General features: G+C 41.1%; 1 protein-coding gene across 6 annotated transcripts; it reads right to left on the bottom strand.

The window, feature by feature from the left end:
* Positions 1–1,154: 1,154 nt before the first annotated feature.
* PTER (phosphotriesterase related) lies at positions 1,155–22,115 on the bottom strand. Of its 6 annotated transcripts, XM_030501138.1 has the most exons (7): positions 19,270–19,442; positions 18,244–18,466; positions 15,225–15,319; positions 11,301–11,736; positions 8,895–9,160; positions 5,297–5,437; positions 1,155–1,999 (listed from the first exon to the last, which is right to left on the bottom strand). In XM_030501138.1, exons 4-7 carry the CDS (start codon positions 11,730–11,732, stop codon positions 1,789–1,791), a joined length of 1,050 nt encoding a protein of 349 aa, XP_030356998.1. In that variant the 5' UTR covers positions 11,733–11,736; positions 15,225–15,319; positions 18,244–18,466; positions 19,270–19,442; the 3' UTR covers positions 1,155–1,788. The 6 variants fall into 6 exon arrangements, with proteins under 6 accessions (XP_030356998.1, XP_030356955.1, XP_030356946.1 ...); XM_030501095.1 differs by lacking the exons at positions 18,244–18,466; positions 19,270–19,442 and adding an exon at positions 22,033–22,108; XM_030501086.1 differs by lacking the exons at positions 18,244–18,466; positions 19,270–19,442 and adding an exon at positions 22,033–22,108 and having other exon boundaries at positions 11,301–11,777.
* Between the last annotated feature and the right edge of the window lie 1,821 nt (positions 22,116–23,936).

A 23,936-nucleotide genomic window follows, 5' to 3' on the forward strand; every position in this document is an offset into this window, starting at 1 on the left:
CTTGCAGATTTCATTCTAAACCTAAATTATAGCAGGATAATTAACTAGCTCCTTACACAGTTGGTATGTTGTTTAACATTTTGGCAAAATCAAGGTAATATTTTCATAACTTGTTAAAGAGTAATAGAAAGCTACCCTAGCATTTCTGTTTCATGTTACTTTGCCACAAGCACCTTGTCTAATGTACTAAGGGTACAGACTGAGATTATCTGTACCAAGATGTCGAAAGCGTGTCTGCCACTGTGAAAAAAAAGCTCTTCAGTGCTGGCTGCTCAGAAAAGGTTTTATGAATCTCTTTAAAAATCTTGTTTGAATGAGTTAAGCTTATTTTAAACAGAAAGTGTAACTCTTTCTGTTTTGAGTTGTCCCATTCAAAACAAATACCCAGTTAGTCTAGACTGACAGATCCAGCCTAACTCAGCTAGGGATTTAAAGAGACGTTGTGCTGCCAATTGCTTGTGTATTATCTCACCAGGATGGTAACGCTTTTACTTTATGATAAAGTGCCAACCTATACCCATACATTGTAGTGATTACTCCTGGTTTTTTTTCCTACGAGGTAATGTATTTTATTAACAGATGTGTAATTGACTTCACATCTGTTTGTTCCACAGTTGCTTTCATTGGTTAGCACACTCATGACAGCAGTGCAGCTACAGATTCTCTACGCAGTATTCAACAGTAACGTAATAGGCTAGAGATCATTTACGACTAGCAATGTGTATTTACTAAGGTATTTACTCGAAAAGCTTAATACTACCAGATGTATAAGGTCCAGCTGAAGAAGCTTTTGAAATCAGCGCTACCACTGCTACTTGCGTAGACCATTTTTTTGGATATATCACCTGCCCTGGGTTAAAAGTTAGACAAGAGCAAAGAACACACTTTTATGTGAAAAACAACATAGAAGGCAAACATTTCTTCCTTTTTCATCATATCTTGATATACTGATTTGTAAAGACTTATATCACAACCTTTGTTATAACTATTACAACTCATTAAAACTGTATTATGTAATACATTTTGACTTTTGGTGTTGCCTCCTTACAAAAAGAAGCTGGTCTGTGTGAAGTTTCACATGATTGCTGTGAGATCCCACAAGTTCAGGATAAAAAATTGATGCAATTAAAAAAGGACATCCACAATAACACACATAGTTTAAGAAGTCATCAAATTGCTTTATTCAGAAATATATTTCACAGTAATTTTTGCACTTTCAGTTAAAATTAAGTTGATGAACTAGAAAGAAACAGTATCTTTTTAGAATTACTTGAGATTCTTTTTGCCTTCTGTTGTCTGTGGAAGCTATGTAAAAGTCACAGACCTTTTAGCAAGCATTATTTAAAGAATATAAGGATAATTAGAACATTGTCAATATTACAAGGATTAAAATCACCCCCTGGAGAAGGAGAATTTAATTGAAAACTGTAATTTCCTTCAAAATCCAGATGATGCATCTTCAATACTACTTTGGGTAACATTTAATAGTAGTATTAGATTACCTTGTAGAAACAATAATTTTAAAATTTCAATAGAAAAGATTTTGCAGGTAGGCTCACATCTGGTAAATTATTCATGAATAGACTTTTAGAAGGGAGAAAATGCAGAGAGGATAGATATTATTTTGTTTTTCTCATTAAAGAGAAAAATCATAATCGGTTTGTTCACATCTAACTAATAACTTCCAGCTTCTCTGAAAAGAACCATGTTTTAAAATGACTGCTCTCCTGAAACAAACGTGAATTTTATCAAGGTTCCCTATAAAATAAGAATGTTTATTCATTATTCCTACTTAAAAGTCAGCCACCGCTTTGGATTTGCTAGGAGTATTTTATCAATTTTGTCTTGGGATATGCCTCTAATCAGCATTTTAGGAACTATATTTTTAAGGATATGTGAATATCCATGGCCTCCATATTTCATCAACCTATGCTTAGTATGCACATCATGAGCCATCAGAATTCTGTCTTCATAGCCTTCATCGACCAGTATACGAATCCTGCAAAAGTAAAAAGCATACCTGTCAGTGAAAGGCTCCCACTCTGCAACAGCACAGAACTGAGCAGGATTTACTTTTTTTTCCTCATTACCGTACTCCTGGACTGTATGATAACTGAAATACTTACTTTTAGCTACTCAGAAGACATATTCCTTATATGCAATTGAAAATAAAACACGTACTTTATTGAATGAAAAAACCCCAAACACCTCAGAAAACATACCATCGCACATCTCAAAGAGCAGCTGGTACATGACTTTGCATTCTCAGCCTCGTTAAGTCCATGGACGAATTCATGAGCTTCAGCATCACCAAGCATGGGACATGGGTTTTACATACATGAGTAAGTAATAATTTGCTACATAAACTCCTTCTCAGCAGGTTAGTTCTGGCTGCTGCCACAGTGCTACTCCCATTACATTTGTTAATGACCAGGCTCTGTGTGTGACAGGTCCTTTGAGAAGCCCAGCTAAATCACACAAATACTTCCACATCTTTAGTTAATTCCCATTTAGCAAACATTCCATACAGACAGCTATCACCCAAACACGTTTCAAAGATGTTTGTTAAAGAAGAAGATAAGACAGGTGTTGCACAGTGCATCTGCCAGGAAATGTGAGGAGTTAGTACAACAGCCCAGCTAAACAGACTTGGCAAAACAACAAATCAGCTTGGAAAAGGAAGTAATCCTTCTGGTCACTGCCTTGTAGCAAGTCTGCCACAGCAAGCCCTTCTGTTCCACTTTTCACCCAGGTAAACTTAATCCCTTGCTCTGCTCATTCTTTAGGATATATTTAGTGGGTGTCTAAACTCCTGTATCACATGACTGTTACGTTTCCCGCCAGGCTTCAGTTTAGTTTGGCAGTAGGTTGCAGTGTCAAAGTGGCAGAGATGGAGAGACCAGACCTAGAAAGTGCTTGTTCTTCATGAAGGCACCCAACTCCATCACTTGCCAGCACTGTGAAATTCTAATTCTTACCTTCCTGACTGTGCTTTGAACTGCAAGAAAGCAAATACCAGCTTTATAAGGACCTACACATATCTGAAAGCCCTTACGTCGTGTTTTATTACAATTATTTATGAGGGGAAACATGTAGCAGGATCAAATCAGTATGGGCAGCAGGAAAAAGGCAAGTAAGATAGAACTTGGTAAAATATGAGCATCTTTCAAAAACCTACCATAAGCTGTGCTATTTAGTGCACAACACTATGTATACTGTAGTATTACAACATCACAAGTATCTTTTCCAGCCTGAAATTCAGAGACCACAAGCCAACCAGAGAGTAAGAGCAATGACATTCGAGTTCTTTGCTGACCAAACATCTTAGAATCATTTCCCTTCACATCTGGATGAACTTCAGGGGTTGGGAGGCATATGGTCCTTTATGTCCCATATTCATTGTTGCTTTTTGCTCTTATTGTAAGTTTAGTTAGTACTTGCTTCTGACTCAAGGAAAAACCGCCCCTGAAAAAATTCAGTTCTTTTACTTGCATTGACAGTAGACTGCAGCAAAAATATGTAAGTACATACACAGCTAAACTGTGTTTGAGTAGGTATGGCATGACTACAGGAATTTATGTTTTGTATAGACAAGACCCAAATATATATTTTCTCTATCAACACATTTAAAGGTCAATCTAATTTCCACTTCTCCAGTGCAGTTTGACAAAAAAACCCAAACCCTAAGGAGATTGCCACTATCATCCTATGTCCAGTGTGGATGTGTCAAAAGCCCAGCAAAACCCATTTAATGGCACATCTAACTCAAATGTACACACTCACACCATACAATGAGAACACTTTTTGTATTTTCTTCCTATCAACAGCCTGCTTCAAGAAATACTCAAATGCCAGAGAGTTTAAAAGGGGAGACATCAATGGCTGAGCAAGCATCATGGATGGAATGAAAACTTTGCCATGGCTGAACAAGCACTTGCTAACCATGGCATAGCCCATTCCTCTACACACACCCCTCACAGCCCTGTGTACACACTGACCTCCCATGGCACAGGAGAGGGGAGGAGGCACAGGGGAGGGGAGCATTCTAAATGTGAAAATTCTGTATTTGGTGCAACAGTTTAAAATACTGAGTGCGAGACTGAGAGCCCTGTTAAGACAGAGATAGGATTTATCATGTCAAAAGCAGCAGCAAACGCTTGGCAGTAAGTGGAATAGTAACCACGATACCTTCTTAAGAAGAGAACAGTCTGAAAACAGAGAAGATTAGTTTTGAGGTTAATCTGACAATGAGGGGGAGGGAAGCTGTGTCTGGAACGTAAGCAAAAGCTGGAAAGTTACTTAATTAGTGATCAAGGATCATAAAATCTTTCTAATCAAGGAACTCTGGAAGGAAAAAAGACACAGGCAGGATGGCAGCCCACCCTCAGAAACCTGCCACTTCACTGCACACGAACACTGTGGACAAACAGCAGAGGAGGCTTCCACCTCCAGCGTGGAAGGAGTGAGATGCCCATTCCCAGCTGATCCTACCTTCTCTCTCACAGTTTCTGCAAGGAGTGCATCTCCTTGGCAATACCTTGTGTTAGCACAGCACAACAGATTTGATGTGCAGCTAAGCTGAGACTGCATGTGCGGATGAGAAGCAGGGAAGAGGTATCCCGCCAGTGGGGCCAATATTTTCACATTGCGAATATGAGGAGCATGGGAGTGCTGAGATGGGAATCTCACCTTTCAAAAGAGAGAAAGGGCAAAAGGGGAGGGGGAGAAGAGATGGAAATGTGCTTGGAAGAGAAAAGCGTGGTTTTCAGGATGGAAGCACAAATCTATCCAAGACAACCAATGGGTTTTGCTGGCTTAGAGCATTTGTGAGGAGATGTCACAGGCTCAGATGATGCTTGTAGCCGGGTGGTACACGCGGCAAACCTGAATTTGATTCGGTAGACGTTGCAATACTGTGTTTCAAACAAAAGCCAAACCTTAATATAAATCCAGTATCTCTGGCCTTTTTTACAGTCTATATAAATGCACTAAATTATAAAATTCAACCAGATCAGCATAGAATTAGGACAGTGAATAAAGTTAAAAAAGCTCTTGATCTTCTTCTCAAGTAACTTTCTACTATACTATTATTCTACACCTTCCTTTGCAGACAGAAGAAATTATAAACGTTGCTCTAACGATGTGACAGCAGCAGGGGAAAAATGTCGTTATTTTAGTATGAAAAAAGGCAATTTTGAACAGCAAGCAGAATCACTGTGATGGCCTCAAAACAAGTACCAATAATATTCATTTGTCAATGGCAACGCTATAGCTTAAACTGCATGGAAGCAGATACCTTGTAATTCTGTCATTGTCGCTCGGCATGTCAGTATCAGGATGGAACTGATAATGAAGAAATTCTGTACCAAATAGGTCGTACTCTAAATAGCATCCAAGTTCAGCAAATTCCAGAAGTTTCTTTGTATCACATATGGTCCTGAGGAACATACAAAACAAAGTCAGCATTGCAACAGGAAGAAAAAATCATTATAACAGGAAGAAAAAAAAGGATAGGTATTTTGTGACTTCCTACTTCAAGAAACAAACCCAATAATCTAAGATGTAGTTCACCCTTTTGAAAAACAGGATTCTTGTTTGACACATGCAACTTAAGCCGATACACAGCCTTGTCTCTCTCACCTCCATCTGGGACTTCATGCATTTAAACAAAATAAACCAAAACAAACCCAATTCTTCCCCCATGAAATAATGAAAACATTTACGATAATCTTTAAATGGAAACAGGAAAGTTACTTACTTTTGATATCACTAACCCTCTCATTAGACAACCTAACAAGGAAGGACATTTAAGGAGGAGGTTAATTCATAGAGACATTTAAAAAAGACAATAGATTACTTACAGAAGACAAATTTACTTTCTCAAAAGAGTTACAGGAGACAGCTACATCCAGGGCTCATTTCATCCATCACACACCAGTAATACACAACTTTGTCTTTAGTTTCTATTCTGTACACTGATGTTTCTAGATTGTCATTAGAACAGCAATATATCATTGTTTGCACTGGGATCTGGCCAGAATGCTTTAAGGAAGGAAACGTTCTCACCAAAATATATAATGGCACTGTGAGTACCTGGAACTTGGGCTTTGCAGCAGATTTGAAAAGTGAAGGAACAAAGAGAAACAAAGCTACTAAAACCTGTCACTCACTTGGAAAAGAATGAAGCAAGAGCTCTCTGGAATCTTTTTTTTTTTTTTTTCCCTTGGAAACATTTTTGCCAAGAGTACAAGCTATCCAAAGGAAAAAAAAACCCAAACCATGCGAATGATACATTATAATTTTATCTTTATAACCATGGTACAATTCTTTTCATCTAAGGGATAAACACACGTCCACAAGAACAGCACAGTTAACCAAAAGGGCAGTTGTTAAGTTTTTTATTACTGCAGATATTGATGACACAAAGTAATTTTACCCTCTATAATGACATCACAGTCTGTTGCTATGGAAACGGTTGATGTCAAATCTCAATATTATGATTTAACAACAGGGCCAAGTAGGAGGAACAGATGGGCTGAGAGAGAAAACCCTTGTTGAAACAAACCTGCCATCAGCGGGAGTCTAAAATTTGCCAACTGTAATTAATAAAAAAATGTTATTTTTAAATAAATGTTACAGTTTACAGAGATTGAACATTTATCACCAAATGAGTTTTCAAAGTGCAGAAGAAGAGAATGGGTTATTTTAGATCCAGCCCTGCTCAGTTCACATGAAGATGGTAGCCAAGAGTGTTCAATCCTGTGCAGGTGGCAAAACCCACCCAATGATGTATTTCAAAATCAGAGCCAGTACAACGTCTTTTTAAAACTATTGTTGGTGTTGTCCTTTTGGGTGCTCTGACCCAACAGAGAGCAGGAGAGCTTAATTTCATCATCCATTGGATCCCCTTGTAAGTCACAAGGATGTAGCAGCAGCAACAGTTCCCAACTGGAACTGCTAATCTCAGTGCTAGAATTAGGGGTTTGAGCAACGACATCCCTGAGCAGCCCTGAATGCATGGAAAAGGAGATGGCACACAGAGAAACATCCTGTAGTTTGGACCTCATCCATACATCACCATAGGGACACCCAGTAGATCATTACCAAGCATTCATAACAGTTGCTGTCAGTCTTCTAACAACAGCTCCTCAAGTGAATGCATGTTGATATATACCAAGATACCTTTATAACCTTGGCCCCTAACAAATGGCCAAAGCCAAGACTCAATAGGTTCTGCTTCCCAGCCTTTGTCTACACTACAGTTTCGCTATGGACTCTTGCTGCCTTTTGTTCTAAGATGCTAAACTGCAGAACATGTTAGCCAGCATTTAAATTTTATCATTTGATTGTAAATCCATCTGAAAACTACCATTCTGTCTGTGTCAAAGCAGACATGAAATATGGAGCTATGTACAAATTTATCTCACATTTAAGGGACTGGGATGCTCCCACGTGGATTCTTCTCACTGGAGGAGACTTAAAATGTTAAGTGCACATTGCACAGCCAAACTTCACAGTAGTTTAGAGTCTATGCTACAGCAAATGCCAACCTGAATGTGTGAAAGTAATGATAGGAGTGTAAGAAAATGTCATACTGTGCATCAACGGCTCTTAGTGAAACTGCACCTCTGTTTTGCCTGTTTTCCTACTTACATTGCTTATTTTCCACCTTATTTATTTCCAATAAATCACTGAATTCAATGATTTACAACAGCATATAAAGGCAAAAAACCATAACTGTGTGTTTATGTTGTATCAAAATGGCCACATAAGTACTGACACATGCAGCTTGCTCAGTCCTCTTTTGTAAAAAGATTGAAGTAATTGTTTTTTCTTTAAAAAGGAGAGAAAAATATAGCTACAGATACAATGGAATGCAGGTAAATACATAAAGTAAGCTCATATCATTCATATATAATAAAATACAAATAAAATTTCATCATACTGAATTTTATGCTCCAAAAATTCCCAAGTAAAACATTGATCTCTGTGTGAATACAAAACACCTGTAGCTTGATTTGCAAGCTGCTAGAGCCTATAACTGTTAGAAATTTGGAGCACAATTCTCTTGCCTGTATTACATTCACATAGAGGGCAAACAATCCAATTGCTGAGAATCATATGACCACAAACAGTCTCCATTATTCAGCAACTGTCCAAACTAATCAATGCTTGGATATTTTCCAGCTCACCATGAGCAACACAAGGTCACACGAAACAGATTTGGTACTAGAGGCTGTGTTTCTATGTTAGAGAGAGAAAAGCACCCTAATTCCTCTCCATGTCTAATGCGGAGCTCCTGGTTTTTGTTCTCAAGGAAACTAAAAGTTAGCTCTCTGGTCAATGCTAAGAACTATCCAAACCCCAACTATTTTCTTTTTAAGCAATATTTCTTCTGTCTGGTAGAATAACATTAAAGATCTGCCTACTGCTTGGATACAGAATCCAGCCAAATGAGGGAGTTCTCCATTAGCTTTTGTGCGATTTTGGTAGGCCCTTGAGAGTGTTGCAGTTTTAAAAAATGCCAGAAGCCTAGAGCTTCCCACCCAATTTGGTGAAAGGTGGTCAACTTCTAATGCTTTTGTGCAGGGATATGAATTAATGGAATTCCAATTTTTTTTAAAACGCGGATACAGTTATTCCTAATCTTGCTCCAGGCCTTCAAAGAGAGCATTAAAAATACCAAAATCTCTTTATCAATGTGAAACTTAAAGATGATCCTGACTGAAGTGCTGGAAGCTGATGAAGCTCTATATAAGCAGTTATTTTTAAGTCAGTATACTTGAAGATAATTCTTCACATCATGATCCCAGTGCACAACAGAAACCCAGCTATTTGCAGTCGCCGTGGGTTGTGCCAACACTGCCAGAAGGACAGCAGAACAGTCTGCTTACCTGTCGAGGTGAGACATGACTGTCTTTGAAACATCAGCCCCAGCTTCCTGCAGAATGCGGATAAGCTGGAAAGGTGCATCGCTGTGCCTGCCAGGATGGATGATAATGGGGCACCCGAGCTGTGACTGAGCCTGTGCTGTTGCCTGCAGCACTCTGTGTTCACTCTGAGTCAAAGGCCAGGAGCAACCTATTTCTCCCACCACACCACACTTGATGTCGGTCCCATCCGCTCCCTTGAGTATCTCATCAACAATAATGCCTGTAAGCTAGAGAATAGGAAAATGAGATTTTTTGTTATTAATACTATTTGTATTAAATAGCATCAAATTTGGCCTATGGACACTGTGCTAGTTATACTCCCGACGTCCTTCTGAACTTAATTAACAGTTGGGTGTGCGAAAACGTGGCGGTTAAAATCTGATTTCTGTCAATTAATGTTATGCTAGCCATTCACTAAGACCAAAATAAACACAGAAGTATATCGATTTAACAGTATCCATTCATACAGTTGTCCAGGTTTGACAAGAAAGCTGGTTTACATGTAATTTGAATACTGATTTAGGCAGAGACTAATTTTTCTTAAACCTGTGCCTCACACTCCTGAAGTAGCACCAGAAACAACTCAGTGTAATTTCTTGTGACACAAGGGATCAGAAAATAAGGCAACCTAGTCATTGAGATGGGGAAGGGAAAAACTGGCAGATGCTGGAGGAAAGTTTAAGGCAAATCCTGCTTGTGGGAATGCCAATGTAAAACAACAAGAGCTCCCCTGACTTGTCAGAACTACAAGAACAAAGCTTAGCTGACAAATTTACATGGTCAAAACTAGCTTGGTTTTAAATATTGACAAGCAAAGAAGACATGAGAACCTCCTAATAAAAGCAGTTTGCTATAAAAGCTGTAGTTTTTCTTTTCCAGAATAGGCTATGTATCTTAAAGCATACATTCAGAACCAAGAGCACAAAATAGCACTGATGATGACCTAATTCTTTGGCCCTGAATCTTAAGGAAATCATGATTTCAAGGAAGAATAAAGTGAGCAAAGGAAGAAAGAAGGCTTGCAAGCAAATCCAGGAAACTGAAAAATCCCAAACCAGTTTCTGAATTAACCTGTAACTTATCTCTACTCCACACCTTATCTCCTCAACAGCCTCATACAACATATTAGTAAATACTCAACTACACACAGAAGTCAGCCCATGCTATTACAATTTACAGCAGGCTTCTGCCCAATACTTTATCCTATAATTACACACCTTCTGCTTCACGTCTATCCAGTCTGCCAACCATTTCTGTAGACGAACAGATACAGAATTCACTCCTCTTCTGAAGAGCATCTCTCAAAATATTCAAATTGTCTTTGTCTAATCATAAAACATATCATCATGTCAAATTCACTGGCAAATGAGGAAACACCGGTTATCGTGGAGCAGTCACTGCACAACCCTTTCTAAGTAACTGTCTTCTGGACTGGATTAAGTATTGATGCGTACAGGACATCTGTGGGTCTCCAGCAGTCCACCAAACACAGAAAGGAAACCTTAGCCCCAAGAAATCTATTTGTTATCAAATTTCAAACAATGGAAGAATATTAAGGAAAAGTAGTTCTATTCCATACAGCTTGGGCCAGCTTGGGTCCAGTGTGGCTGGCAGAGCTGCTCAAGTTATGACCATTGATTTCTAAAATTAATTTGGCTCATTTGTAAACTGCGACAGATTTTAAAAACATTTTCTCAGCTCTGTTCTTCTCATTCACAGCCTTCTGCCCTGGAGAGTTCCCTTCCCTCTTCTCCCTATCATCACATTTTCTTAATAAAAGGTGAATGAATATTTATTATTATAGGAATATCTGGGGACCTCAGTCATTATTAACACATTGTCTTAGGCACCGTACAAACAATCTGATGTAGACTCTGCCCTGAAAAGTCTGGACAAATGGTAGAGACCAGAGATATAACACACAGCCTGAGGAGAACAATGATTTGCAACTGTCCTGTAAATATTATTTATGATTTTTACAAGAATCCTGGGTGATCTCATTGGGAAGCAATTACCCAGAAAAAGAGACAGAAGAAGCAGGAAGGATATATTCCTTCCTTAAAAAATGTAAAAAAATTAGGCTAATTGGTGTTGTACCAGATACCCACACACGAAGGACTTAATTTTCTTTTTACTGTTGCATTATAACAAATTCCTCAGAGAAAACAGAGCTTAAGAATTGGAAATGCTGACAAATAATCCCAGCACATGCAAATAGTGCTGTTCCACAAGCAGTAATGCTGTTCCCAAGCTTTTCATGTTGAGAACTTCTAGGTTTCATCCATTTTGCTGCAATTTCTCTCCAACTTTAACTCACCCAGGGATAATTCATAGGAGAGAGACACTGCAGCAACGGTTAAGACTTACCTGCTCCACTGTCATGGCCTGTGTTTGAGAAGAATGAGTAGAATCCACATAAAACCCAGCCCCAGCAATAATATGGACTCCAGTTTCTTCAGCAAGTTTCTTCAAAGTATTCATATCTCGACCAATTCCTGTAGTCGTGTTTTCCACAATCGTCCCACCACCTGCTGCTTTAAAACGCAACAGCTCCTCCTTCACAGCATCTGTTTCCTGATACAGAAGAAGGTTTTCTTTATGGCTGTAGGGATTTTGCTTAATCCAAAACAAATTCTTCATCTCAATGGGCCCATCAGACAGAGGCTCTTGACCTGGAGAAGGTGGTGAAAAACTGCAGCTGTAGTCCATGGCTAAGTGTTCATGAGTCAATGTATAGCCAAGGTGCTCTGGCTCCACAGGGCCCAAGACAGTCTGTGCTTTCCCCCTCAAGGAAGGCATTTTTCTTCAACAAAAAGGAAAAAAATAATCAGATTCTAAAAGAGCCTGGGAAGGAAGAAGAAAGGAAACAAGAACATTTCAGAAAGAGCAAACCTTTCTTACACAATTTCTGAATTCCCTCCTCTCTCTCACACACGTACCTACACGCTGCATGTGCGCTGAATGAAATGTTTTGAAATGTTTTCAAATGCTGTTTCCAATAGAGTGCTCAAAGTGAAAAACATCTATTTTACCCAACTAGGCCTGTATCAGTACTCTAGCAATGTAAACATATCACACTCCAGGACAAGGAAATCATCATAATTTATTATGATATAGTCAGTATCACAATAAGATAAATGTTTCCTATTTAATAACAACCACTGTATGTTCATTTAGGATTCTCTGCTCAACAGCAGCTGTCAAATTTTGTCAGCTTGAGCCACCAGACGAACATACTCAGCACCAAGGCTGAGTATTCCTTACTGGTACATTCAGTTTATTCATCTGTGTCCTCCAAGACTCACTGTCCGCCTCGCATGCCGAGGAAGCTGTCTGTGTTTGGACACCTCATCTTCCCCTCTGTATGAGGAATGCAGGGATGGGGAGGACCTTCTGCTCCTTCAGCTTCAATGGATCTCAGGTTGTTTTGCCAGCTGCACTGTAGAGGTCTGGAATAGCCCAGGACAACTCCTCAAGTCTAACAACGGTTGCTGAAGATACAGGGTGGACCCCAACCAGCAGGGAGAAGCCAAAGAGCTTTTCCCATCAGCTTCATTGGCCAAATATTTCACCAGTTAAGAACAGATATTAACATAACAATTTATATGGCTCAGCCTTTAAGAGACATTCTTCTTCATCTTTAACATGAATAAAACAATGTTCTTCCTCAGAATCTGAAACGAGTGATGACAAAGACACACACTGACTCTACTGTCTGCAGTTGGTTCAAGTCAAAGGCATCTGCCCTGTGCCAGCTTGGCCTGACTCACTGCAGGTTAGAATTAGCTGCAGCTCTCACCACTGGGATTTGGAGGGAGGTTTTTCATTGGGGAGTGCGGGCAGTCCTGACTACCCAATTCTTGTTAGATCTTCCTGATGCTAGTTGCAAAGGCTTGAGGATATATAGTTATAATCCCTAGTCAACCAAAATCATCAGTTATGAAACAAAATACATGTTTAATCATGTCCAGAGGGCAGGACTAACTAGAGCATGCATTATTGATTAAAAAGAGAGGTCTTTCCCATTTCTGCCTCCCTTTTAGTGAATAATGTCATAAATACAGTTTTGTTACTGGTGGTGCCCTCAGAGGACATCTTCCATTTAACTGCTAAAGTTAATCTACCAAGATGCCAGAAAAACTGAAATCTGAAGGGCACTGAACTCTACATATCAAAGGGCACAAGAACATCGAGGTCTCTTTGGGGATACTTTGATCTCACGAGCAGCAGTCATTGTCAAGAGTACCAATGTACGAAAGTAACTCAGCCCCTGCAAAAGGCAGCTATCACCTGCCTAGTGATGCCTGGAGTGCTGGCAGTTATTTTAATATGGAAACTTGGCCATCCATAAGAAAGAGAAAGGACTGACTGACTGTTTGCCTTGTGTAAAAGCAGATTTAGGAAGAACTGTTCTTTTATGAATTTCATATCTAGACTAGTGTGTTGACTTGTTTGAGAAGGCAGAATAATTACTCTCAGAACAGACTGCTAGCTGATTAATATAATGATTTATTTTTTGCCAAATAAATTAAGAAGTGCATGATTTCAGAAAATATTATTCTTGAGCAAATAATCAAAAGCAAAATACCTGTCTTAGTCAGAAACTGCTGCTAGCTGCAATTCAATTAAGTTGTCCAACCCAGTCATTAATTCCATTCTTGAACAAAGCTGGTGCTCTATAGAGCAACCCACTATTTTGGAGAAAGTTCAATGATCTGAGTCATTCTTAGATGCACAGCAAGGAGACTAACATAAGTCTAAGATAATTGCATTACATTTGCTTCCGCCCCCTGGCCCTTTTTTTTTTTTTTTAATGTTAAATATCTACACTCTGGTATTCAGTAAAACCCTGACAGCAGAAAGAGTGATAACTACTCTCTGCATTGGAGACACACTTTTCGTTCCCCATGTTCATTGGCAATTTTCAAATCCATTTAGGAATTTCAAATGCATTTGAAATCCAAGCTGGGAAAACAAACCTATATAAATATTTTGTTATATAATCAAATACGTAAGTACTGAAGTTCTGTTACTAAAGCTTCACACAAACTGATTGCAGTCTGTTCCTTAACAAATTTCCACTTCAGTTTTTTTGTTATTTAATATTGCAGTTACTAAAAAATAGAAAGTGAATTTTTGCCCACTTTTAGATTACTACTTTGATGAAAAGTTGACTTTCAACATTTGTTCCCACTCCTTCTTTTCCAACACAGTTAATTTAGATTACCCTCATTTAGTCTGGCCTGCCCACTCCAAAGACCTATGGTTGCAGGTATGAGATCACCTTATAGCCTGAGGCTGCTGTCTTCTGATTTACAGCAGCAAAAGAAGATCTAAAATTACCAGTTCCAGTGCCAGGTTTCTCTTATAGCAGATACCAATCCATTGATTTTTAGATTCTAGATTTCAGATTATAGCACACATACAGAGTTTACACAACCAATGTCTACTACTGAACCTTTTGATTGAGGCCAAGGATTTTTATAAATACAAGCAGCATCACGAAAACAGAAACTAACAGCATTTAAAGTAGGCCTAATTTTATCTGCATGAAAAATGTGATTAATATTAATGTCTGCACTTGCTTACTAACACAGTTTTAGAAATCCACAGCTTTTAACAAAAATATGAAAAATAAAGACAGCCAACAACCTGTGATGGGAATTATTTTTAAAACCACTGTCTTGATATATTCCCTACTGTCGTTTACACAGACAGCATACCTTGATTATGCTACAATGATACATTATTCCTAATAATATTCACCTGACAGAAACAGAATTTAATTAGTGCCTTTAAAACAGATTTTAGGTGCAAGCAACTTCTAAATGGAGCAAGGACTGCTTAATTTAAGCATGTATATGTTAGTACAGAAATCAATGTTTGTGTGCTTTACTAATGACTTGCATGCCATATTTTACACAGAACTTTCTTCTGAGGAAGTTCCTTCTTTCATACATCATGGACTGAATTCATATTACCTCCTTTAGCCATCTAAAATGAGGTATGCCTTCTACAGAAGACCATTTTCATAGCCAGATGGAAAGATACATCCATAGGCAACTCATCCAGCCTATTTTGCATGTTTGTAATAGGACAAGTCACTTCCTGTAGCATCAGCCTCCTTCTGAGGACTATGGAGGGATTCAAGAAACAATCCTGGACAAGAAAAGTGTATTTTAGATGGTCCTATATAAGACGTGTGAATTATATTTCCTGAATCTTAGCTCAGTCTGAGGGAAGGGGAAAGGTGCAGATTCCTATGACAGAAAATAAATAGGTAGCTCTTACCTGGCAATAACAGGTATTTTGATTTAGGAAATCACTAATTTATGCTGCAGTGTTGCCACGGTGCTCCTGCACAGACCAAGGCTTCTCTGCTCCAGCTACCATATAAACAGAGAAATAAATGGTATTTCCTGAAAATTACATATTCAGATAAAAAGAAAATTATAATTGCTTTAAGATATAACCAAAACTTGTATTATTTCATAAGAGTCTTGAAAATATACCTCAACATTTCTGTAATAAACTCTGGACAAATCTTTACAACTAATTGTATGGTGCATAAAATATGACTCTCACCATTAGCCAACTATTAAATACTGGTGAAGTCAATGTTTTTCCTAGGGGTACTGTTAAAAGGAAAGAGACTTGCTGCTAAAAAGGTCCTGGTACTGCATTCCTGACTCTCGTAGAAACTCCACTGAGTTCAATGGATGTTTTGCCAGAATAATGATGACAAGATTTGTGTTCCTACTTTTCCCATCTGAAACCTGCACTTCAGTCATTGTGTCATTTTAATGGTATTGTAATGGGAAGTCTCTTTAGGTTTGGGTTAGTTGCTTCCTACGGTAATCTCATATTGCTGAAACATTATAATCGCATAAACACAGTTTCCACATGCTAACGCTGCATTTGTTTTGATTCAGTAAGCACATTTTAATGGTATTAGCATAGATCCTCCCTAGGCTTGTATGGGAATCATTTGATTGTCATTACATTACAAAGCGAGATTACAGCGACGCTAAATCCAGATTGCTGTCACAAAAAAATTACCAAAAAAAAAAAAAAAGGGCAAAAAGCATGGCTCAGTAGGTATTTATTATAGTCAGAAAAAGTTAAACACAGCTGCCATTTAGGAACAAGGGCTGCCTTGGCTGCATGAAGAGCACTGTAAGTGGGTCTTTCCTTTATAACCATGCAGTCCCAGAAAATGTGACATAGCACACATTTGCTATATACTTACAGATGGAGGAAATGCTCAAAGAGCATCCAGTTCTATTCTGAGCTACCTCTACAGAGCATGGAAAGCCCCAAATTAGAAATACATGACACATCTGTAGTAAATTACCATTAGCTAGTCTATGCTGTGTTATCTCACCATTCCCTACATGCAAACATTGTGCGATGCGGGAAGAAGTTAGCAAGACAAAGGAAGAGGAGAGGCAGAAAGTGTGTCAGGAAGAATTTAAAAAAAGAACTTCCTTCTCTCTTCTTCCATGCTTCTGCCAACCCTGAAAAGGTTTACAGGGTGAAAGGAACTCTGCTGCCAGCACCGTTCTTCCTCTATCCCACCAGACAAGCAAGCTGTCTAACTTCTCTGACAGATGTGTGCCAGATCTACCTTACCTTCTCCAAAAATGTATTCGCAAGTGCCAATTACAGGACAAACATGCCTGAAAACCAGCTCTTTCTCACACACAGGTTTTTTTGCTCATTCACAGCATCAGGAAAGTGCAGCTACAAGGGCCGTGGAGCAGAGCTCACCACAGCTGTCAGGGTTAGAGCAGCAGTAGGACTGAACTTGCACCTGCTCCAGGACAGATACAGGCTTACCTGTCATTTAGCCCTGTAATTCCCTGTGTGCCAATGTCTAACACTGGTGTCCACCAGCCTGCAACAGTATACACAGGCACTCTCACGGCACGACTAGTTGTCTGTGTGTTACATGAGATAACAGCACATCTCCTACTGCTTTTGGGTTATTTTGCCCAAGAAACAGAATTTGGAAATGAGGTATAAGCACTATGAAAAAATGCAGATTTCTGGGCAAAATCCTGTCTCTTCTGCAGAAAGGGCAGATACGCTTCTCTGAAGGTGATGCAGATTATTTTCATTAAAGTCCTCACTGTTCTTCCCTGTCTTCAGAATTGACAGTGGTCAGAACTGACACTGGTCTTTTTCCTCTCCCAAACTGGAGCTATGAGATTATCATGATTTGTTGAACTTCAAGCTAACTCAGAAAAGTAAGCCAAAAAAAAAAAATCTAATCTATTCAGAAGGAGTGTTTTGTTTTCCATTTTTCACTTCTTTCATACTCTATTAATTACAAAACCCAATGCAAAATGAGTATCATGACAGCTTTTCACAGTATAACCCATTGCCTAGTGTAGAAGTGTATGAAGGGGACAAGGGCATGCTAGTACTTCCATGAACATCAACACGGACGCAATGCTTTGTGTCCTAAGAATCTATGTCACATGGTAGACCTTTCATGCTTTGACTAAAGCTCTTGTCAGAAAGGAGGGGAACACTTACAGTGCCTCTCTCCTTCAAAACCTCCTCCCTAACCCCACACAAGCACATGCTGTAGCTCTTCACTTAATGGGGCAACTGCAGTTTTCCACCTTTGGGTGGCTGTATTTTCATGCAGCAAGTAAGAACCTTACCATTTCAGATACGTGTGATCTCTCAAATGCCAAGAGAATTTGGCCGACAGATTCAAACCCAAGAGAACTCTTGGGGGAAGTATCATCTGTCCTTACCATACCACATTTTTTCCTGAAACACACTGTTCTGGAGAGATTCAGAATAGCAGGTTAATGCTGTGGCCTTCAACAACCTTCCTCTGGTCCCCAAACCATTCAGAAACATGTATTTCCATTAGAAACCAAGCTAAAAGAAATCCTAAATAATGTTTTTTCTGTATATGCTTTGAGCAACCAAAAAACCTTTACACTACGGTAGTGAAAAGGGATACCGAAAGTAAGACTTTATAGAAAGTTACAATACATGCTATGAAAAAAAATGGGAGAGCTTTAGCTGAGCCTTATACAATCCTACAATGACAAAGAGAAGTCCCAGCAAAATATGCATGTACATACACCACAGCAGCTATGTTGCTTGAGTGACACTGGTAATGTTCTACGACTTAAAAGCAAAGTCACTTAAATTTTAAGAGAAATTTAAACACTTCTACACATACGTCAAAGGCCAATATATTGATTCCTTGCTTTCAGAACCTCCGAAAAGCACACTCTGGGGTGAGGAATTCGGCAAGCAAGAAACAAAGCTTTTAAATGCTCACCTGAAAGGATAAGTGAAAATTCTCACCGGTGTATTCCCTCTGTTGCTCGGCTAGTGGCAGACAGATAGACTTTCCAGCTTGCAAGGTTTGAGGGTCACATTCTTGCTCTAAGCTAGGCTTTGAGCCAGACATACATAAATCAGGTTTCTTCCTTACAGTTGAACAAGCCACACCAGAACAAAGTGCAGCCTCTCAAATCGATTTCACAGAATGGCTGTGATACCTTTGGGGATCAAAGCAAGCACAAAACAATCTGCACATGACCATGGTATGCACACGTGTATTTGCCAAAAGCAGAGGCTAAAACCACTTAGCATGTAATACTGTGCATAAGTTTGGGGTTTTTTTTTTTCCAATTTGGTTAAAGTTCAGCTGTTTGTGAACAGAATAGTCAGACTTTTATTTTACCTTATTTCTGTGTAAATAACAGTCTCAAAATCTTAGCCTTCTCCAGCAAAGTCACATTGAAGTTCTCTTCCTCAGAAGGATCTGAGACCAACATCCCCACAGGTGTTTTTTTAAATTAAACATCTCCTTTAGAAGAACTTCAGGGGATTTTACATTTTGGGCAGCTTTCCAAAATTACTCCTGATAAAAGGTCAGATAAAAATTCTCCCCTAGGGTCCACCATAACATTAATTATATTTTACACGCACACATAGTGTTTTTAGGCAAAAAAATCAGAACTGAAGTCACATGATGCTATATGCAAATATGGGCTGAGTCCTGCATGTTGATACATACATTTGTATTCTTAAGCCTAAAGAGAATCATATTTGCTTCTCACAGGTTCTGGGCTACAAGCCTTCCTAGGACAAGAAGATACAAGGAAAAAAGTCTGCACAGTGGAAAAACAGCGTGGAGATGGGGTCTACTGCCTCATTCAAGATCGCCACACTGCAGCAACTGGAATATGCAGACTTCCAGAAAACCACTTTACTAGTTGAGTGATGGGCTAGAGGCACAGAACTAAATTGAGTTTCCCCACTACTGCAAACAACTGTATCCCAAAAACTTGCAACCAACCTGAAGACCCACTGGAAAAAAAATTACGTTGAGAAAAACCTCCACACTTTCCACTGTGACTGTTCCCTATTGCTGTCTCAGAAGTGGAAAGCCACATGCCCTTCTCAAGGTCAAGACAGGGCAAAGACACTGTGGGATAAAACTCTTCTTTTGCACTTCGAGGTAGGAGGTGAGATCCTGAAAGAACAGAAAAAGACAGAGTACCTCAGCAGTAATACACCATTCTTGTTGGTCCTCCCTCCTCCACAGAAGTTACTTCAGGAAAAAAACCACCCTGTGCTTTTAGCTCTATGCAAAAACTAAGGTTTCAGAATAGCGGTCCTACATGTTCCTGAGATCTGACTGAAAAACTGTGATATACTTAAAGCTGTCATATAAGAGATGGTAGTAGTGGTCTTCCTACTTCCTTCTTATCGAAGCAGTTAAATACTTGTGAAACATATCCCAGCCACTGCTAGGATAAAATGCTTTCCTGGATTATTACCCACATCTATATTACTATCAGACTATAGACATGGCCACTGCCTAGAAATCCTGAGGAAGCTTTTTAATTCATGACCAGAAAATGATGTTAAAATCAGGAAACCTACCCTACCAGTTTTGAGAAAAAGATGAAATTTCTTTTTAGAACTAAGGGGATGGGACACTCCCTTCCTCTCCAATTCAGCTGGTAATGCAATGACTTGTTATATTCTCCAGAAATACAGAAGACCTAAGTTCAAAACTGCTTTTTATCAAACCAGGAACTGAACCTTAGGTTTCCACAACCTAGATTGGATTTCTATCCTCCCCGTACCAGGCAGGTGGCCAGTCTGTTGCAAGCAGACGTCTCCTTCCTCTGTTTTCATAGAACCTTAAACCTTGGCTTCAGCTTATTAAAAAAAGAACTGTGTTCAGTATTTCAAGTTTTGAAAGATGTAAAAAATATTTTAGATCTTTATCCAGGTGAAATAACACAGAACTTGTTGGTGCCATATGCTTCACTATATACTGATTTCTGTGTGATGGCTCCTTAACCACAGAGGGAAGCAGTGACACTTGTTCCTGCTCCACCACGCATTAATTTATATAAGTTAGCACTGGTCACCTATATGGAAATGTAATTAAGCATCTGAATGCCATTGTTGCCAGCTTTGATTATAACTACAAAAATGAATGTGATTGATGGTGAGATGATGCAATATTATGTCTGTTAAATTCCAAAACGTGAGAGGCATTCATTAATAATAAATGACACTTATGTAGTCTTTCATATAACCAATCCCAAAGTACCTGACAAAATGATACAAAACTACCTATTAGAAGCATTGCTTCACCCATCACTGAAACATAGCCCCCAGCAGAAAGAAGGCAACAACCTTTAAAGACTAACAGAACATATTACAACAGAGGACAACTGAATAATGTATCCAGTATAAGCACAGAGGAATTCTAGACAAGCAAAACACAATTTTCCAAAAGCAAGTGACCTCCGGCTAAAAATGTGTTTCATTCCAGAGTTATCACAAGCCTCTAGCATAAAGACACCATCCTTAACAAGACACAGAAAAAGAATTATATCTGCAAGTTTCTTAGAGATCATATACAAATTCATGTTACTTGTTAGGCCAAAAGATGCTTGTCTAAATTCCTCACCAACAGGACTTGCATGCTCAACTTGAGACCAAGTTCACTACAACTCAAGATCTTGCTGCAGAGGGGTTGCCAAACACGAAGCACACTTGGCAGAGGGGGCCTGAACCTCCCTCACTCAGAACCAGCACTCCTCTCTGCAGCTCAGCAAACCGGTGCAAGGGGAAGAGAAACCAGACCGTCTGCCACAACTGTGTCTTGTAAAGGGCAGCACCCCTCAGGCCAGGGAGAAGAAAATGCCTGGTGTATGGATCCCAATGAGGCTCACAGGCAAGTCTGGAGCTTTGCTGCTGGGCCTCATCAAGCTTAAGCAACTCTGGAAGCACCGTGCAGAGGGCTGCGGGTGCTTCCAGATGGAGAGACAGCTGAAGGCAGGCTTTGACAGTCCCAGTTTTGGATTGAGGCATTTGTTCCTTCACGGAGCCACCTTCAGGGACTGACGGGAGAAGACTACCAAAGAGGACGTAGTTCCAATATTTAACTTGTTATGACTGTACAAATATTAAATACCAGCACTAATAATAGCAGCACAACTGCACTCACACAGTGAAGCCCGGCCGAGCTCGGGGCTTACTCTGCTGGTAACTGTCATCCGACCCTGTGAAACGCTTTTCCAGAACGGAGGGTGTTCACCACCGCGGGTGTCCCTGCAGGAGCCCTGCCTGAGCCAGCGCCGCTCTCCCGGCCGCGGTCTCCTCCCTCCTCCCACTCAGGCCAGGGGGCGCCCCCCATCGGGGCTGCAGCCGGCCGGGCCGGGCGCCCCTCTACCCGCCGGAGCGGCGGCCCCCCTGAGCCCCGGCACCCAGCCCTGCGAGCGCCGGCCCGCCTGCCCGCGTCAGCCGCAGCGCTCGACGCGGCCCCAGCTCCGCAGGAAGGGGACGCGCGGCCGCCACTCGCCGCCCTGCCCGCCTCAGGTCCCCTCCCCCGGCCGGCAGCGGAAGGAAGGGGCGGAAGCAGCTCTCGCCCCGCAACTCCAGCGGAGTTGCCAGGCCCGGGTGCTTGTCGGTCCAAGGGCATTAAGGGCGACCCCGGGACGGGGTCTGGGCCGCAGGAGGACGCGGAGCGGCTCGGCGGGCTGAGGAGACGCGCCCCGGAGCCCCGCCGCGCCTGCCCGCCTGCTCGCTCGCTCACCCCGCGGGCAGGACCCTCCGCCGGCAGCACGTCAGCCCCGCAGCAGGTCTTCCCGGCTGGCGGCCCGCGCTCCCGCCCGGCTCGGGGCGGGACTTCCCCGCCGCGGCCCGGCCCGGGACGGGGCGGGCGGTGGACCGGGGAAGCGGGCTGGGTGAGAGGGCGGCGGGACCCGGGGCCCGGGGGAGCGGGAGCGGAGGAGAGCAGTGCCCCGCTGGATCCCTGCGGGGACCCGCCCGGCTCGGTGCCTGCGGTGGGTCCTGCCGCTGGGCCCCTGCCCCGCCACCCGCGGGTCGTGCTCCCCAGAAGCCCGTTCCGTTCCCCCTTGGAGTGAGGTGCAGCAGTGCTTTGTGCCAGCGCTGGCTGCAAGTACAAACGGGAGTCGGTGGATGCGAGCATCCTGCCTGTCCTTGCTCGTACCCTGTGTTTACACAGCAGGGAGGAAGCTTGGATCCAGTGAGTCATTTCGGGGGGTTGGGTGATCGTGCTGAATGCTTGGGCTTGCAAGAGGCAGTATTTTCTAGTTTGTGCTTGCAATGCACGTAACAGGGAAGGTTGAAGAGGCGCTCCCAATATCCACAAACAGGATGACATTGTCAGTGATTCCAGTTAAAAACAGGTGCAAAGTATGAAATGAAAACAGAGCGGACACCAAGTTCTTACACTTTCCACCGAGGATCTTGAAAGTGTCTTATTTCCCTAAGGCTCACAGCGTCCTGTGTGGTACTCTTCCATTTTATAGAAGGGTAAACAGATGCTGGCAACATGACTAACAAAGGCACAAATGATGGTGAACTCCTCCAGCCCCTGTGCGCAGCCAGAGCTGCAGCAAATCCACCCTCTGCACTGTGCAGACATATTACCTGAGCCCAGGAAGGGAACCTCAAGCTTTTCTGGGAGAAGTACTTGCTGTTCTCATTGCTGGCCATTCTACTCTGACTCCTTCCCTGTCTCCCTTCGAATGAGGCTGGGGCCAGCAATGGCCCTGCATCCAGCTGTACAGAGGCTCAACCTGTGCTCAGCACTGCAGCACAGTGCCTGCAAATGAATTTTGGTGTGTTGGCCTTTAATACAGCTGTTTATTGCCTAAAGGAGCTGGATCCTAGCTTTTCTTCAGATCCCAGATAAACCAGTGATGCAGAATGTGAGTGGGCACAACTGGGGATGAAAGCCAACGCATGCTGGTGCTCAGGCCTTTTACCATCTATCTTACAGTGAAGGAAGAGCAAAAGTGGAGGTAGTGGATGAAAAATGAGGAGGGTACAGTAGTAAACAACTTTAGAAAGGTAGGAGGTAAGAGAAAGTTGTGCTTTTATGAAAGTGATGGAAAAGTGGAATTTGGCTTAAAAAAGAAAAGAAGGTAAAGGAGCATTGTGAGAATACTAGACCTACAGGGTAGAGTACACAGTGACTGGTGATATTGGCGTGGGGAGGGCTCAACCTTTAGGATCTCAACCAAAAGGGAAACTACTGCCCAGTAGAGGGAAAGTAAGGATGAAGAAGGTGAAGCAACTGAAATGCTTGGGATCTTTTGAATTAGCAGCCAGTCACCACATATATGCAGCAGTGATTAATACAGATAGATGGCTAGAGCTAAGCTGCTGGGATGGTTCCAGTTGTCAGCGTCACTTGTTTTTATTTGCTTCTCATATGAAGTCAAGTGAGTATGGGTCCTGAAAAGATTAAATGGAGACAGGAAAGACTGTCATTTATAATGCCTTTTATTTCAACATGTTCATATTGCTGGGCAATCAGTGCAGGAGAAATTATGTATAAGAAAGAGCTATGTTAAAAATAGTCATGCAATGCTTTATGGGACATCATTTGTCACTGGCCATATCAAGCCTGTTTTGAAGATTTGCAATGAATTTTACATAAGGCCTGCACTTCTACATCTCTTTTGTGTT

The sequence above is a fragment of the Strigops habroptila genome, chromosome 1, assembly GCF_004027225.2.
Source record: "Strigops habroptila isolate Jane chromosome 1, bStrHab1.2.pri, whole genome shotgun sequence".
In the NCBI taxonomy this organism is placed as follows: domain Eukaryota; kingdom Metazoa; phylum Chordata; class Aves; order Psittaciformes; family Psittacidae; genus Strigops; species Strigops habroptila.

Excerpts from the sequence above, each read along its gene's own strand:
- PTER (XM_030501117.2), bottom strand. The coding sequence starts at position 11,732 with ATGCCTTCCTTGAGGGGGAAAGCACAGACTGTCTTGGGCCCTGTGGAG. Across the intron at positions 9,161-11,300 it reads AGGCCATGACAGTGGAGCAG|CTTACAGGCATTATTGTTGA; the intron begins GTAAGTCTTAAC and ends CCTATTCTCTAG. Across the intron at positions 5,438-8,894 it reads GTCATGTCTCACCTCGACAG|GACCATATGTGATACAAAGA; the intron begins GTAAGCAGACTG and ends TATGTTCCTCAG.